The sequence below is a fragment of the Coregonus clupeaformis genome, chromosome 35 (assembly GCF_020615455.1).
Source record: "Coregonus clupeaformis isolate EN_2021a chromosome 35, ASM2061545v1, whole genome shotgun sequence".
Classification (NCBI taxonomy): domain Eukaryota; kingdom Metazoa; phylum Chordata; class Actinopteri; order Salmoniformes; family Salmonidae; genus Coregonus; species Coregonus clupeaformis.
The window spans coordinates 25,638,286-25,654,585 of record NC_059226.1 but is presented as its reverse complement, the minus strand read 5'-3'; the positions used below and the strand labels follow the sequence as shown (position 1 = coordinate 25,654,585).

Sequence of the window (16,300 nt, the reverse complement as noted above, 5' to 3'; positions counted from 1 at the left end):
ATTTTCAGGTCTTGCCATAGATCTTCAAGTAGATTTAAGTCAAAACTGTAACTCGGCCACTCAGGAACATTCACTGCCTTCTTGGTAAGCAACTCCAGTGTAGATTTGGCCTTGTGTTTTAGGTTATTGTCCTGCTGAAAGGTGAATTCATCTCCCAGTGTCTGGTGGAAAGCAAACTGAACCAGGTTTTCCTCTAGGATTTTGCCTGTGCTTAGCTCCATTCCGTTTCTTTTTTATCCTGAAAAACTCTCAAGTCCTTAACTATTACAAGCATACCCATTACATGATGCAGCCACCACTATGCTTGAAAATATGGAGAGTGGTACTCAGTAATGTGTTGTATTGGATTTACCCCAAACATAACACTTTGTATTCAGGACAAAAGTTTTTGAAGTATTATTTTAGTGCCTTGTTGCAAACAGGATGCATGTTTTGGAATAGTTTAATTCTGTACAGGCTTCCTTCTTTGTACTTTGTCAATTAGGTTAGTATTGTGGAGAAACTAAAATTACTAAAACTTAAAGTTTTCTCCTATCACAGCCATTAAACTCTATAACTGTTTTTCTTTCCTTCTTTCTGTTCTTTCCAAAACACTTGAGCGTGCTGTCTCTGATCAACTTTCTCATTGTCTCTCTCAGAACGATCTTCTTGACCCTAACCAGTCAGGCTTCAAGATAGGTCACTCAACCGAGACTGCTCTTCTCTGTGTCAGGAAGACTCTCTGCACTGTCAAAACTGACTCTCTCTCCTCTGTTCTCATCCTCCTAGATCTATCCGCTGCCATCGACACCGTGAACCATCAGATCTTCCTCTCCACCCTCTCAGGGCTGGGCGTCTCAGGCTCTGCACACTCTTGGATTGCATCCTTCCTGGCAGGCTGCTCCTACCAGGTGACGTGGAGAGGATCTGTGTCTGCACCACTTACTCTCACTACTGGTGTCCCCCTGGGCTCGGTTCTAGGCCCTCTCCTCTTCTCTCTATACACCAAGTCACTCGGCTCCGTCATATCCTCACATGGTCTCTCCTATCATTGCTATGTGGATGACACTCAACTACTTTTCTCCTTCCCCCCTTCTGACACCCAAGTGTCGACACGCATCTCTGCGTGCCTGGCAGATATCTCAACTTGGACGTCGGCCCACCACATCAAGCTTAACCTCGACAAGACGGAGCTGCTCTTCCTTCTGGGGAAGGCCTGCCCGCTCAAAGACCTCTCCATCACGGTTGACAACTCTAGTGTCGCCCTCCCAGTGCAAAGAACCTTGGCGTGACCCTGGACAACACCCTACCGTTCTCTGCAAACATCAAAGCAGTGACTCGCTCCAACATCCGTAGAATATGACCCTACCTCACGCAGGAAGCGCCGCAGGTCCTAATCCAGGCACTTGTCCTCTCCCGTCTGGACTACTTCAACTCGCTGTTGGCTGGGCTCCCCGCTTGTGCCATCAAACCCCTGCAACTTATCCAGAACGCTGCAGCCCACCTGGTTTTCAACCTTCCCAAGTTCTCTCATGTCACCCCGCTCCTCCACACACTCCACTGGCTTCCAGTTGAAGCTCTCATCCACTACACGACCATGGTGCTTACCAACGGAACAGCAAGGGGAACTGCAACGCCCTACCTTCAGGCTATGCTCAAACCTTACACCCTAACCCTACATCCTTCCTCTGAGTTAGGAAGGATGCCTGTATCTTTGTAGTGACTGGGTGTATTGATACACCATCCAAAGTGTAATTAATAACTTCACTCAAAGGGATATTCAATGTCTGCTTATTTTTATTTTTACCCATCTACCAATAGGTGCCCTTCTTTGCGAGGCATTGGAAAACCTTCCTGGTCTTTGTGGTTGAATCTGTGTTTGAAATTCACTGCTCGACTGAGAGACCTTACAGATAATTGTATGTGTGAGGTACAGAGATGAGGTAGTCATTCAAAAATCATGTTATACACTATTATTGCACACAGAGTGAATCCATGCAATTTATTATGTGACTTGTTAAGCACATTTCTACTCCTGAACCTATTAAGGCTTGCCAAACAAAGGGGTTGAATACTTATTGGCTCAAGACATTTCAACTTTTATTTTTTTTATTAATTTGTAAACATTTCGAAAAACATAATTCCACTTTGACATTATGGGGTATTGTGTGTAGGCCAGTGACAAAAAAATCTCAATTGAATCCATTTTTAATTCAGGCTGTAACACAACAAAATGTGTAAAACATCAAAGGGTGTGAATACTTTCTGAAGGCACTGTATGTGTGAATGGCATATAAATGGCATAATATCAAGGAACTGAGCCTCACCACAATCATTCTGACTTAGGAGGGACAAAAGTAAAAAATGTATCATCAAATCTACTTTATAGATTTATTTGGGGTGATAAAGAAAATGATACGCTTTTTATTGATTCTAAAGTTGCCGTTTATGCAATGTCATTTAAAAAGTGAAAGTCTTAATTATCAACCCAGATATGCAGCCAGTGAAACAGTAAAATATCTGTAATTTCTGTACATTTTTATTACACTTTGTTCCTCACTACAATTCACTGGGGGTGCATATGATTTACGATGCTATTTGTTTTACAAAGCAATTATGGTGCAATGATTTCTATGAGCAGCGTGCATAATTCAAAACCAATAAACAATCATTAACTTCTCTTAGAGTCAAGACATATCAATGGCATCCAACCTGAAAATGTACTGTATGGTCATAAGCAGTCTTAAAAACAATGATGGATTCTGTTATGTTCTAGTAAGAAACACAAAAATAAAACCCTGCCCTATGTAAGCCCATAGCCTTCCCAGGTTGCAGAACATGTTGATGCCAAGACCATTACGTATATAAATATTTCAACAAGATTGATGGAAAAAACTTATATTATTCTGTTCCCTGAACATACTAAAAGAAGACAAACACACACAGGCAAGAACCAGCTCTGATCTTCCTTAAAATACCTGGATCACTTTAGTTAACACAACACAGCATTTTCATACTCCTCTCTCCAAGGTCAAAGAGGAGAGACATCTTGAGAACGGGGAGAGATGAAAAGAGAAAACAGAGGCTGGGCTCAGTCATAGTGCCATCCTTCTGCATTTGCAAGACAAAAGTATGGATGAGGGCCAGCGTTGCTGTGGCAATTGGGAGACACATGGGTTAAAGTGATGAATGGTGCCTGGGCTCCAGGTAGAGCAACACTAAACACAATAACTTACTGTACAGTACTGCCTCTCAGCCCAGAGACTACACACCACTTCTGGGTGGTCTACTGTAATTATTTTATTTTTTACATATAACTGGCTGAATGACATAAACCGCAATCATATATTTGCCACTAAGTAGGCTATTAAGAAAGTCATTGCATTAGATCATTAGAAGGTTTTAATTTTGCTTGTTAGATAAATTGAGCAAATTGATTGAGCTGAAATGAAATGAACTATCCATTAAGGGCTGTTATCTGTGCTCACTCTGCTGTTTGTGTCTCTCTGCAGGGCGACGGCTCCACGTTCCTCCAGCTGGGATCCTCCATCGAGCAGCAGATCAACGGCATGTTCAAGGTGATGGAGGAGTACAACTGGGACAGTTTCGTGGTCATCACCAGCCTGTACCCGGGCTATGAGGTCTACGTGGACTATGTCAAGACCTTCACCGACACCAGCTACTTCATGTGGGAACTGCAGGACGTGCTGACCTTCGACATGTCTGCTGACGGCATGAACGACATCCGGGCACGGCGCCTGCTGCAGCAGATCGACGCCCAGGTGCTGCTGGTATACTGCTCCCATGAGGAGGCCCAGTACCTGTTCAGTATGGCCGGAGAGGCCGGCCTGCTGGGGCCTGGCTACATCTGGATCCTCCCCAGCCTTGCCGTAGGGAACCCAGACATGCCCCCACCAAACAGCTTCCCTGTGGGCCTCATCAGCATCATCACCGACCGCTGGCGGATGAGCCTGAGGAAGAGGGTGCGGGACGGGGTGGCCATCGTGGTCAAAGGGGTGCAGAGCTTCCGCAAACAGAGGGGCTTCATCCCCGAGGGCCACAACGACTGCCACAGCCCTGTTAGGGCATCTTCTAATGATACACTATTCAGGTGAATGGAGGTGGGGGGGTGGAAGGGGGGCATACTGACATACTGTAGGTTCGAGATTGTTCATTGCAATAACAAAAGCCAACCAAAATGGAGAGATTAAGTGATAACTGTAGCAGATAGAGAAGGACTGACTTGAAACAGAGAGAGAGAGTTGGCAACATCAGTCAACAGTTGCTCAACAGTCATTTAGCTGTGGCTTTCCATCTGCTTAATGTTGTGGTGGGGGGCAACATGGTACGCTCCATGTCACTCCCTTAACCCCTGCCTGCCAACTCATCCATCCTACCTCTGTTCTATCACCTCACTGTTGGAAGCACTGGCATCACAGAGAGATGGTGTGGCCTGTCATACTAGCCCAGCCCAAAAGAGCAATCTGGTGCCATCTGTGCCAGGGAACATGGAGCAAATCCTATTTGGTTCGAGAACATTTTTAATCAGCCAAAGGGAGGCTCGGCTTCTGTAGGGAAAACGTCAGCGTCAGCATTTGAGACTGGACTGGGAGGATAGGGGAGTTTCCAGGCAGGGTACAGGGGGGTATTCTATATTAATTTTTGCAGACCAGGATCGTAATATGAAATCTGACACAGTTCAGTGGTATTAAAACATCACTTTCTCCTCAGAAGTAATTTTCTCTTTTCTGAAAGTGGCTAGCCTGAGGGAAAGATAACTTCTCTTTTTGTAAATCAAAATCCTTCATGAAAAAGGAGAAACGTCTGGGCAGCTGTATTTCAGCCTTTGATTTGAGTCATACTGCTGTTCCAACCCCTACTATTTCCACTTTAAAGACAAAAAAGTCCTGAGTTGAATAGCAATGACCAAAGAGTTGGTAATATGAGGGTCCGGCAGGCCTGCTACAGCACTCTCCGTCTGCTCACCACTCTTTTATTTCCCTCCCTGGCACAACGTTGTTCTTTCTCACAGACCCTATTCAAAGGGAGCCACTTCAAACGGTGCAGTGTCTCGCTCTCTCCTCGGCGGTCAATAGATTCAACACCTCATTTAATTAGGTCTTTTTTTAATGAGCTTTTGATTATAAATCACTCCACCTGTTAATAAGATTATCACAGATTACCAGATTAAACAAGCCTTTCACATGGACTAGACAGAGGGCCCGTTCATTACCCAGCATGCTTTCATCACCTCTGCTGGACTGAGAGAGAGAGCAGCCTCGCAGGGCGTGATGACAGGGAGTTCACAGCATGTCGATAGCTATGTGCAAAACAAGCAGCATGTGGTGCTTTAGAAATAGGATGAAACCATTGGAAGATTGGATTAATGGGCATTAACGACTATTAGTATAGTGTTGTAATGAGTATTTAACCCTCTAATTGATTTCCCTTGTTTCCAGGCACATGTTAAACGTAACATGGGAACACAACGACTTCTCGTTCAACCCTGAAGGGTACCTGATCAACCCAGCCATGGTCATCATCACCTTAGACCGGGAGAGACAGTGGGATAAGGTGAGACATTACACTTCATTATATTCCTCCCAATCAGTAAAACTAGGGTTGGTCTTTGTGTTATCTGACTACAAGGTAATAAGGCTATATAACCTGCTCATTACGAAAGGAAAAACTCCAGAAAGTGTTATTAACAACACATTAATTACTTCCTCATTCCCCCTGTATTTTCATGAACTATCCCTGACAGGTCTTGACTTGGGCATATTGTGCGCTGTTACATTTCCATTGCATCACCTGTTACAAAATGCATGCTGTCCACCTAATAGGCTAGCATTGGGCTCTAACTGCCTCCTACCCATCACAGTGTCCTAATCGGTCACTATACCTCTCCATACCACAGGCCTAGTGTGATTACACGTCTGACTGGTCTCTCTATAAACACCAGCTATTCAAATCAGCCAGCCTAGCGTTCCACTACCTCAGAGCCACCAGCTCTTAGCGAACAGAACGTCGTCTCACACTTCATAGCCTCTATCTGTAATACCCTTCTTCACCCCCCATGACGAGTCAATGTGAGAAATTCTGCAGCCTCAATTACCAGCAGGCTTTATTGAAGGTAGATATTGTCAGGGGGTTCCCAGTAGGGAGTAGACACTGAAGGGAGGTGGAGGATGGTTTTCTTCCTTAAATGCAGTCAGTGGTTGAATGGAGGTTGATGTGTGTCAGAACATGTTGGGCCAAACCTCATCTCTGGGTAAACACCGCCGGGCCTTCTCCAGCTTATTACGTGCTATCGATGTTCTCTCAAGGTTGGTTCCTATTAATTTCAGATATGTTATTGAAATTGAGGCCTATGCCTCTGTAGTTGAAGGGTCTGAGTGCACTGTACTGTAGGCTATCAGATGTGTGGTGGGTCAGAGAGAGAGAGGGTAGAACTCTATTGACAGCTTGAGCCAATGGAAAGGTTGCAATTAAAAATACAACAGAAGATGAATGAGCAGTGTAGTGAATCCACTTTGAGGTTGAGATGTCAACAAGCTTACTGCTGGACGTGATCAATAAGACTCATCTTTAGACTCCGTTACTGGAAATATCTGAGCTACTCAAAAAAGTTACCTGAAGTGATTCTTCAAAAGAATAACAAGAAAACATGCTCATTCATTGCAGATCAATGAGGCAAACGTACACTGTGTCAGCTTCCTGCCTCCTGTTTGTCTCCGGGCCTCTAGAGGTCATCTGTGTTCCCCTCTGCCTTAGTTCTTCCTCGTGTGTCCTTATTAGCTTGATCCAGGTCAGCTGTGCCTTGTTTCCCCTAGAGTATTTTAGCTGTGTGTTTTCCCCTTGTTTCTCACTTGGTTTTTGAGTCCTGGCTATGTGTCTCCTGCTTTGTCCCACCGTGTCTTTCCAAGTAAGGTTTTCTAAGTTATCTTTAGTTTGTTTTTCTCCCCTCGTGGAGTTATTTTGTTTTGCCTCCTGTTTTGTTACTCTACCTCTGTTAATATACCTCTTTCTGAGAAGAACTTTTGTTGGACTATTTTTGAAGTGCGAAGAACCTTTGTTTTTACATTAAATCTACTTGCCTGGAGTATTGCCTTGGGTGTTTCATTTGGGTCCAACTATACCTCCTCTGTGGCTAAGGGGTAGAACCCCCAGCTCTCCACATCTGAGACCGGAGTCCAAGCCCAGCTTGTGACAGAAAAACCAAGTCAATCATGGACCCAGAAACACTCAGTTCCCAGGACCTGTTGGCGGTGATCACTCGACATGAGGCTTCTTTCCAGCGCCATGAAGCCGTTCTCAGCCGACAAGAAGAGCTGATGGCTAGTCATTCTCAACTCCTGGCCGAAATGATGAGTTCCCTCCGCCAGCTCTTTGAACGCCTCCCTGGTCCTCTCCCTTCCCCCAGGTCACCCCCCAGTGACGACAGGCCTTCTCTAGTGGCGGAGCCCCGACTACCACCTCCCAAGCCCTTTTCTGGGGATCCAAGCTCTTGCCAGGGTTTCCTCACCCAATGCTCCCCTCACCTTCGAGCTCCAACCCTCAAGTTTTCCCACAGACCGTTCCAAGATTGCCTACATCATTACCCTTCTTTCAGACAAGGAGCTCGCCTGGGCCTCTCGGTGTGGCAGTCCCAGGAGGCCTGTTGTGACTCCCACGCTGCATTTGTAGAAGAGTTCAAGCGGGTGTTCGATCATCCTGTCAGTGGGCGGGAGGCTTCCAAGCGCCTACTGTCTCTCCGTCAGGGCCCCGAAGCACGGCAGATTTTGCCATTGATTTCCGGACCATAGCAGCAAGGAGCGGATGGAATGATGAAGCGCTGAGGGTCTGTTTTCAGGGAGGGTTATCTGAGCCCCTTCAAGATGAGTTAGCCACCCGAGAACCAGCTGGAGATCTCGAGTCCCTCATAGCCTTGGCCATCCGCCTGGACAATCGTCTAAGAGAGCGGAGAACGGCTCGCCGCCAGGTGTCTCAGTCCCAAGTTCCTCTGAGCAGCTCTGTTTCTCCTGTTTGGACTCCGTCATTCAGAGCTTCCCCGGCTCCTGAACTGCTCCAGGATTCCCCGGAGAGCATGCAGTTAGGCCGTTCCAGGCTTTCTCCCAACGAAAGGGAACGTCGCATGAGGGAGCGTCGGTGCCTCTACTGCGGGGTTGCCGGCCACTTCCGCTCCACTTGCCCCGAGCTTTGGGAAACGCCTGTCCCCGCCCAGCTACAGGAGGGCTGTGATGGGGAGAATTAGAGCTCCTCCTACTAACGCTGTCCTGGCTATTCCAGCCACTCTGTCCTGGGAGGGCCACCAGCATCGGGTCCAGGCTATGATCGATTCCGGTGCCGCAGGTGATTTCCTGGATGTAACCTTGGCTAAGGAACTTAAGATCCCTACCCAACTACTTCCTCAACCCCAGGCAGTTACAGCCTTAGATGGCAGACCTCTGGAACCAGGAAAGGTTACAGAGGCGACTCAGTCCCTGCGACTTACCATCTCTCAACACCAGCAGGAGGAGACCTTCTATCTCATTGACTCTCCCGAGTATCCTATTATCCTGGGTCACCCTTGGCTATGCAGACATAATCCCCAGATCGACTGGCCTACTGGCACCATTCTAAGCTGGGGTCCCACTTGCCAACTCACCTGCATGCTTCAGAGTCCCTCAGCCCCTAGTACCCAGTTTCAAGAGTCTGTTGACGTCTCCCGAGTCCCCAGTGTTTACCATCGGTTCAAGGCAGTGTTCAGCAAGGCCCGGGCTACTTCCTTACTGCCTCATCGCACGTATGACTGTGCCATTGATCTACTCCCTGGGTGCTGCCCTCCTAGAGGTCGGATCTTTTCCTTGTCCTCCCCGAGCACGCAGCTATGGACACCTACATTAAGGAGTCCTTGGCAGCCGGCCTCATCTATGCCTCTACTTCCCGGCTGGGGCGGGCTTCTTTTTTGTTGAAAAGAAAGACGGGGTCTTAGGCCTTGTATTGATTACCGGGACTCAACAAGATCACGGTTCGGAATCGATACCCCCTTCCTCTCATGGCCACTGCTTTTGAGCTGCTTCAAGGGGCTTCCATTTTTACTAAACTGGTTCTCGCAATGCTTACCATCTCGTGCGGATCCGGCAAGGAGACGAATGGAAGACGGCGTTCAACACGCCCACGGGGCACTATGAATATCGGGTGATGCCGTTCGGGCTCACCAATGCCCCCGCAGTATTCCAAGCCCTGATTAATGATGTTCTCCGGGATATGCTTAATCTGTTCGTCTTCGTGTACCTGGACGATATCCTCATCTTCTCGAGGTCACAGAAGGAGCATGAGGGGCATGTTAGCAGGGTTCTCCAGAGGCTCCTTGACAATCACCTCTACGTTAAACCTGAGAAGTGTGAATTTCATGTTTCTCAGACTCAGTTTCTCGGGTTTATTGTCACTCCCGGGCACCTAGAGATGGATCCCAAGAAGGTCAAAGCGGTCCACTGCTGGCCCACACCTGCCACGGTCAAGGAGGTTCCAACGGTTCATTGGCTTTTCTAACTTCTATCGGAAGTTCATTAAGAATTTCAGCTCGGTGGTAGCCCCCTTGACGACGCTTACCAAGGGAGGAGGGACCAAGATTCACTGGGGTCCGGAAGCAGCAGGGGCCTTCGAGGATCTCAAAGCGCCGCTTCACTTCTGCTCCGATTCTGGTGATCCCTGACCCAGAAAGACCTTTCGTGGTGGAGGTGGACGCCTCAGAGGTGGGGGTGGGAGCCGTCCTGTCACAGAGGGGTGAGGATGGGAGATTACACCCTTGTGCCTTCATGTCTCGCCGCCTGTCTGAGGCCGAGCGCAACTACCACGTGGGGGATCGAGAGTTGCTTGCGGTAAAACTAGCCTTGGAAGAGTGGCGCCATTGGCTTGAGGGGCTCAGCACCCTTTCCAGGTTCTCACAGACCACAAGAACCTGGAATATCTCCAACAGGCTAAGCGGATGAACCCTCGGCAAGCACGATGGTCCCTTTTCTTTAATCGATTCCAGTTCCTCCTGTCTTACCGACCTGGCACCAAGAACGTCAAGCCGGATGCCCTGTCTCGAGCCTATTCTTCCGAGGTACAAGAGAAGCCCTTGGCATCGATTATTCCGAGGTCTAGGATCGTCGCACCTCTTCAGTGGGAACTAGAAAGAGGGGTACGAGAAGCCCTTGTCCATGAGCCCGATCCAGGCGGTGGTCCTGCCGGTCGCCTGTACGTTCCTCTCTCTGTTCGGGCCCGCGTCTTGCAGTGGGGTCATGAGTCGCCCTTGACATGCCATCCAGGCAGTGCTCGCACCCTGGAATTCCTCCGACGGCGGTTTTGGTGGCCGTCCATCAAGAAGGACGTGCAGGTCTATGTTGAGGCCTGCCCTGTGTGCAACCAGGGAAAGTCGACACGCCAGCGACCCCAGGGACTGCTCCATCCCTTACCTGTTCCTCGAAGGCCATGGTCACACCTTTCTCTGGACTTTGTTACGGGACTTCCTCCATCCCAGGGCAACACCGTCATCCTAGTGGTGGTTGACCGGTTCTCTAAGGCTGCCCGGTTTATTCCCCTGCCCAAGCTGCCCTCGGCTAAGGAGACTGCTGAGCTCCTCATGAACCATGTCTTCCGGATATTTGGTATTCCCCTGGACGTGGTCTCCGACCGAGGTCCCCAATTCTCGTCCCGGTTTTGGAGGGCCTTCTGCAGGCTTATTGGGGCCACAGCCAGCCTATCGTCGGGGTTCCATCCAGAGTCTAATGGCCAAACGGAACGGATTAATCAGGATCTGGAGACCACCCTGTGGTGTATGGCGGCCAGTAATCCCACGTCTTGGGCCACCTATATCATTTGGGCTGAATATGCCCACAACACCCTCCAGTCCTCAGCCACCGGATTGTCCCCCTTCGAATGCCAGTTCGGTTACAACCCTCCATTATTTCCAGAGGAAGAGGCGCAAGTTGGTGTTCCCTCGGCCCAGCGCTTTGTCCAACGCTGTAGGCGGACCTGGAAGAAGGCCAGGTGTACCCTCCTTCGGACCTCCCAGAGATACCAAAGTCAGGCTAATCGCCACCGCCGGACGGTCCCTAGTTTCCGAGCTGGTCAGAGAGTTTGGTTGGCCACTAAGAACCTGCCCCTCCGGGTCGAATCCAAGAAGCTTTCCCAGAGATACATTGGCCCTTTCCGCATAGCTAGAAAAAGTTAACCCCTGTTTCTTATCGTTTGGTTCTCCCTCGCTCCCTTAGAATTAACCCCACTTTCCATGTTTCACTACTTAAACCTGTCTTGTCTTCTCCCTTTGCCCCCCCACGCAGACCCCCGCCACCTCCCAGGATCATTGACGGCCAGCCAGCCTACACAGTCCGCCGGATACTGGACTCCCGGAGGGTCCAGAACTCTCTGCAGTATCTGGTGGACTGGGAGGGCTACGGGCCAGAGGAGCGCTCCTGGGTTCCAGCCAGGGACATCCTGGACCCAGGTTTGATCCGAGATTTTCGCACCCTGAGGCCAGGGTGTTCTGGAAGGAACGTCAGGAGTCGTTCCTAGAGGAGGGGGTCCTGTCAGCTTCCTGCCTCCTGTTTGTCTCCGGGCCTCTAGAGGTCATCTGTGTTCCCCTCTGCCTTAGTTCTTCCTCGTGTGTCCTTATTAGCTTGATCCAGGTCACCTGTGCCTTGTTTCCCCTAGAGTATTTTAGCTGTGTGTTTTTCCCCTTGTTTCTCACTTGGTTTTGAGTCCTGGCTATGTGTCTCCTGCTTTGTCCCACCGTGTCTTTCCAAGTAAGGTTTTCTAAGTTATCTTTAGTTTGTTTTTCTCCCCTCGTGGAGTTATTTTGTTTTGCCTCCTGTTTTGTTACTCTACCTCTGTTAATATACCTCTTTCTGAGAAGAACTTTTGTTGGACTATTTTTGAAGTGCGAAGAACCTTTGTTTTTACATTAAATCTACTTGCCTGGAGTATTGCCTTGGGTGTTTCATTTGGGTCCAACTATACCTCCTCTGTGGCTAAGGGGTAGAACCCCCAGCTCTCCACATCTGAGACCGGAGTCCAAGCCCAGCTTGTGACACACTGAGTGTACAAAACATTACAAACTCTTTCCATGACATAGACTGACCAGGTGAATCCAGGTGAAAGCTATTATCCCTTTTCACTTCAATCAGTGTAGATGAAGGGGAGTAGAGAGGTTAAATAATTATTTTTTAGCCTTGAGACAATTGAGACATGGATTGTGTATGTGTGCCATTTAGAGGGTGAATGGGCAAGACAAAATATTTAAGTGCCTTTGAACGGGGTATGGTAGTCGGTGCCAGGCGTACTGGTTTGAGTGTGTCAAGAACTGCAACGCTGCTGGGTTTTTCATGCTCAACAGTTTCCCATGTGTATCAAGAATGATCATCCACCCAAAGGACATCCAGCTAACTTGACACAACTTTGAGAAGCATTGGAGTCAACATGGGCCAGAATCCCTATGGAACGCTTTGGAAACCTTGTAGAGTCCAGCACTCCTTCACTCTCCCCTTCGCTCAATTCATTTTTTAATTTTCCTTTGTGTTCCACCTTAAACTGCACCTTGCTTTTACTCCTTATTCTGGTAAAGAGAGGGAGAAGAAGAGGAGGAGAAGAAGAGGAGGAGGAGAAGAGGAGGAGAAGAAGAGGAGAAGTCTTTCTCTCTCCTTAGTTTTAGCCAGTCTGAGCCTTATAGTATGTTTTTGGATTTGACAACAGCTAATGGGGATCCTAAGAAAATACAACAAATACCAAATCATTAGGAACATTGCTCACTCCAAGTATTATCCAAGCTCAGGCTATAGGCATTTGAGATCTTGGCTCCCTCTCTCATCTCCAATATGTTACAAAGGCAAACTGACAAGTCTGTTCTTTGACACAAACAAAGAGGTTTGGCTCTGTAAAGCCAGTAAAAAGAGTGAGGGGACACTCTTACTCTATTTTTTCCTCTTAAAGCTGGTAAACTACATGTCTTTTCACCAAGAGCTTAGAATCAATCTCTCCTTCTGATTGCTTTTGTTATTTCTACTAGAAGTCCCAGCCACTCATCGCATTGTCTTCAGTCATCTCGGAAACAACCCCCCACAGCTCAGCTCTCACCCATGATATTTCCTGGCACACTAAAGACTGATTGCACACTCATCTGCTCATTTATTAGCCAGGTAAATCACCACAGTGCTCTTTCCAAATGTAGTTGGGCTGACAGTACTATCCTCTATCCTCCACCCTCGAGCCTCTTCCCTCTCCAAAAAAGTCAGCTTGGGAGAAGAGGAGAGAGAGAGAGCGAGAGCGAGAGCGAGAGGGAGAGAGAGAGAGAGAGAGAGAGAGAGAGAGAGAGAGAGAGAGAGAGAGAGAGAGAGAGAGAGAGAGAGAGAGAGAGGAGAGAGAGAGAGAGAGAGAGAGAGAGAGAGAGAGAGAGAGAGAGAGAGAGAGAGAGAGAGAGAAAACATTGAGGAAGAGACAGGAAGTGATATAGAGATGAGTGAGAATGAAGCCCTGGAGGCTGGAGCCTGCTCCCGTCACAGCTCCTATCCTGCTGGTTGGTATACGGTGTTGGGGAAGCGACTGCTTCCTAGACGTACATCTCCTCCAGTCCTCCTGAAATTATAGCGTGGTACACAGGAAGTTGATTTCCAAACACTTCTGGGGTCAAAATATTTGTTCGATAGGCTCCTCATGATATATGGTCTCGAAGTGACATAGTCAATTAAACTTTTTCTGTTTCCAGTCTACAGGGGAATAAAGTACTAGTTCACTCACAACTCATAGAACACAATCGGAAACTTTCTTCAAAACAGAGCTTCAGGATATTACATTGTTTATAACTAAAAGAAGTTGCTTAAAAACCTAGGAGGTCAAAGAGACCAGGTTGAGATTACCTTCTAACAGTCATTTCTAGATAACAAGCATTGGGTGTTTAGCGGGCTGCTTCAGTGTGGAGTTGTGTGTGATAACGTGGCCCCGTGGGCAGTGTGGGGAGGAGCTTCATTTCGCTAGCAGCATGGCGGTGGACTCTAATGAGCCACAGGGCTGAGATGCGTTTCATCCCAGTGCATTTTGATGAGATTTACCATCGCGATCCATTGACAAGCCCATAAACTGGGAGAAATGAAAACAAGGGGATTAATCAATAGTCTGACAGGAGAGACAGGAATAACTAAACATACCAGTAAAACAGAGGATATTCTAATAGTTGTATTTTGTTGTCCTTTGTGACATCTGACAATAATGACTGCAATAATCAGATAACATCATGGCTTCCAGTATTAGTAGGAGAGATTATTATGAAGCAAAGGCATTTGTCAGTGGTACGGGTTGACCTCCTGTTTCTCCTAAAGGGTTGTAATAAAACGTTTAGGACAGCCAATCATTTTCCAAAGTAAGCAGAATTATGCAGTCTTTGACTCACAGTTGCTTGTGATCATCGTGATATAAGAATATGTGATTTAGATTTTGCTCAGATATGTCAAATATTATTATTGTTATTGTAAAGTTTTACATTTCAGTGCTCATTTTGTGTCTTAGATGCCTCAGTGTTGGCCAAGCATTATTTTAGTGACCCCCTGATATGAATTAAAGATGGTAGTGCAATCCATACATTCTAAAAGGGTATTGACCAGTCTTCTGCCTTTGTAGAGGTAGCTGATTGAACACAAACTTGTTGTTAAATGTTCTCAATATGAGCAATGAAATGGTTTTACCCTGCAGCCTTTTGTTGCTGATGCTTGTGACAATCCGCCAATATATTGACAGAAACATAAAAATTGGTCAATATGGTCTATGTGCAAACACAGTAACAATGAATACAATTATCAACACAGTTCACAATCCATTTTAATGTGGCACCGTAATAATTAGGAGGCATAAAAAGCAATCAAAACAAAAACATTCTGGAGAGAAAACTTATTTGTAGCTTTTGTCTCTTTGTTTAACCTTAAACAACTCTCAATTATGGAACTTCACTGATTAAAGGCACAATATGTTTGCCATTAAGAACGATTAAATCACCATCACTATGTAAATGTTTACAACCTCATCCTCAACACATAAAACCATAGAGAACAATAATATAAGTGTTACTGCGTTGGGCTCTGTGAAAGCCACAGTTTAATTACTGGGTGTGATCACTTGTTTTCTGAGTCACTGCAATGAAGCAGAGAAGTGCTGTTCAGCATACTGAACTACTTCATCACCACTGAGATGGAGAACTGTGTTTGGTAATGGAGGAAACAGCAGATAAAGAGTTTGGTCCTCTGTGACCCGCTGATCCTCACAGCTTGAGAACAGATGTTCAGAGTGAGACTAGACAAACTTCTCTAACTTAGTACAAGGAGACATCACAGGTGGTGCAACTCCTCAGTGTGTGCCTCAGGATTGTTGAGGTCTATTTAAAATGGGAACAGATCTTGTCTTTCTGCATCCTGATATATATTTGATTGACTGCATGTTTTCCTAGTGGAAAAAGAGAATCCATCATTTAGCATTCACAACAGAAAAATTTATTTTGTTTTTTTCATCTTCTCTGTAATAAAATATAATAAAATACACAGGAAAATTGATAACAAAACATTCAGACCTGGAAATAACATTTCCTCAACTTAATCTCTTGGCATTTCCCACACAGCTGCATTGAAATCAGACACAAATCTCTGAGGAGTAGTTTGAGATGTGATTGTATTGCAGGTATAAATACCGATAAGATAAAGTATGACTCATGCCTGTTCTTTTCCCTTCTCTCTCTTGTCTTCCAGGTGGGGAACTATGAGATGGGGATCCTGCAGATGAGATACCCGGTGTGGCCTCGCTACGGCACTTATCTGGAGCCTGTATCAGATAACAGACACTTGACTGTGGCCACCCTGGAGGAACGTCCCTTTGTCATAGTGGAGGCTGTCGACCCCATGACTGGGACCTGTGTCAGCAACACTGTGCCCTGCCGCCGCCAGTCCAACAAGACAGAGACGTGAGTGGTACAAAATTCCTTGAAACCTTTTGGTCTTCTCTGACATTAATGACAACACACTTTTTCTGATTAGAAGAATGAAACAGAGCATAAAATTGTAGTGTACTACTATGGTCATGTACATCCATTATCCTGTTTCACTAACCATTACTTATTGTCAGTAGCGATGTTAGCATGTAAATCTTTGTGGGGCAAAAAACAAACATTTTTAGATGCATGCCAGCAAAGCCACTACACAACACAACACTAAACAATAGATTAATTGCATTGACAAATGGTGCCCACAAACTGTTTGGGCCTACATAAAGCTGTCCCAACAGCAGAGCTTTCTTTTCAGCACCATGGAGTGAATCCTTACCA

The 16,300-nt window shown here is 46.7% G+C and overlaps 1 protein-coding gene across 1 annotated transcript in view; it reads left to right on the top strand.

Moving 5' to 3' along the window:
- LOC123482522 (glutamate receptor ionotropic, NMDA 2C-like) overlaps nt 1–15,940 on the top strand; it is a gene marked incomplete at its 3' end in the record, with an annotated part of 55,323 nt that extends 39,383 nt beyond the window's left edge. Inside the window, 3 exon segments of the mRNA XM_045210672.1 lie at nt 3,492–4,090; nt 5,439–5,553; nt 15,729–15,940. Coding sequence (XP_045066607.1) covers nt 3,492–4,090; nt 5,439–5,553; nt 15,729–15,940 — 926 coding nt within the window.
- Nucleotides 15,941–16,300: the final 360 nt, after the last annotated feature.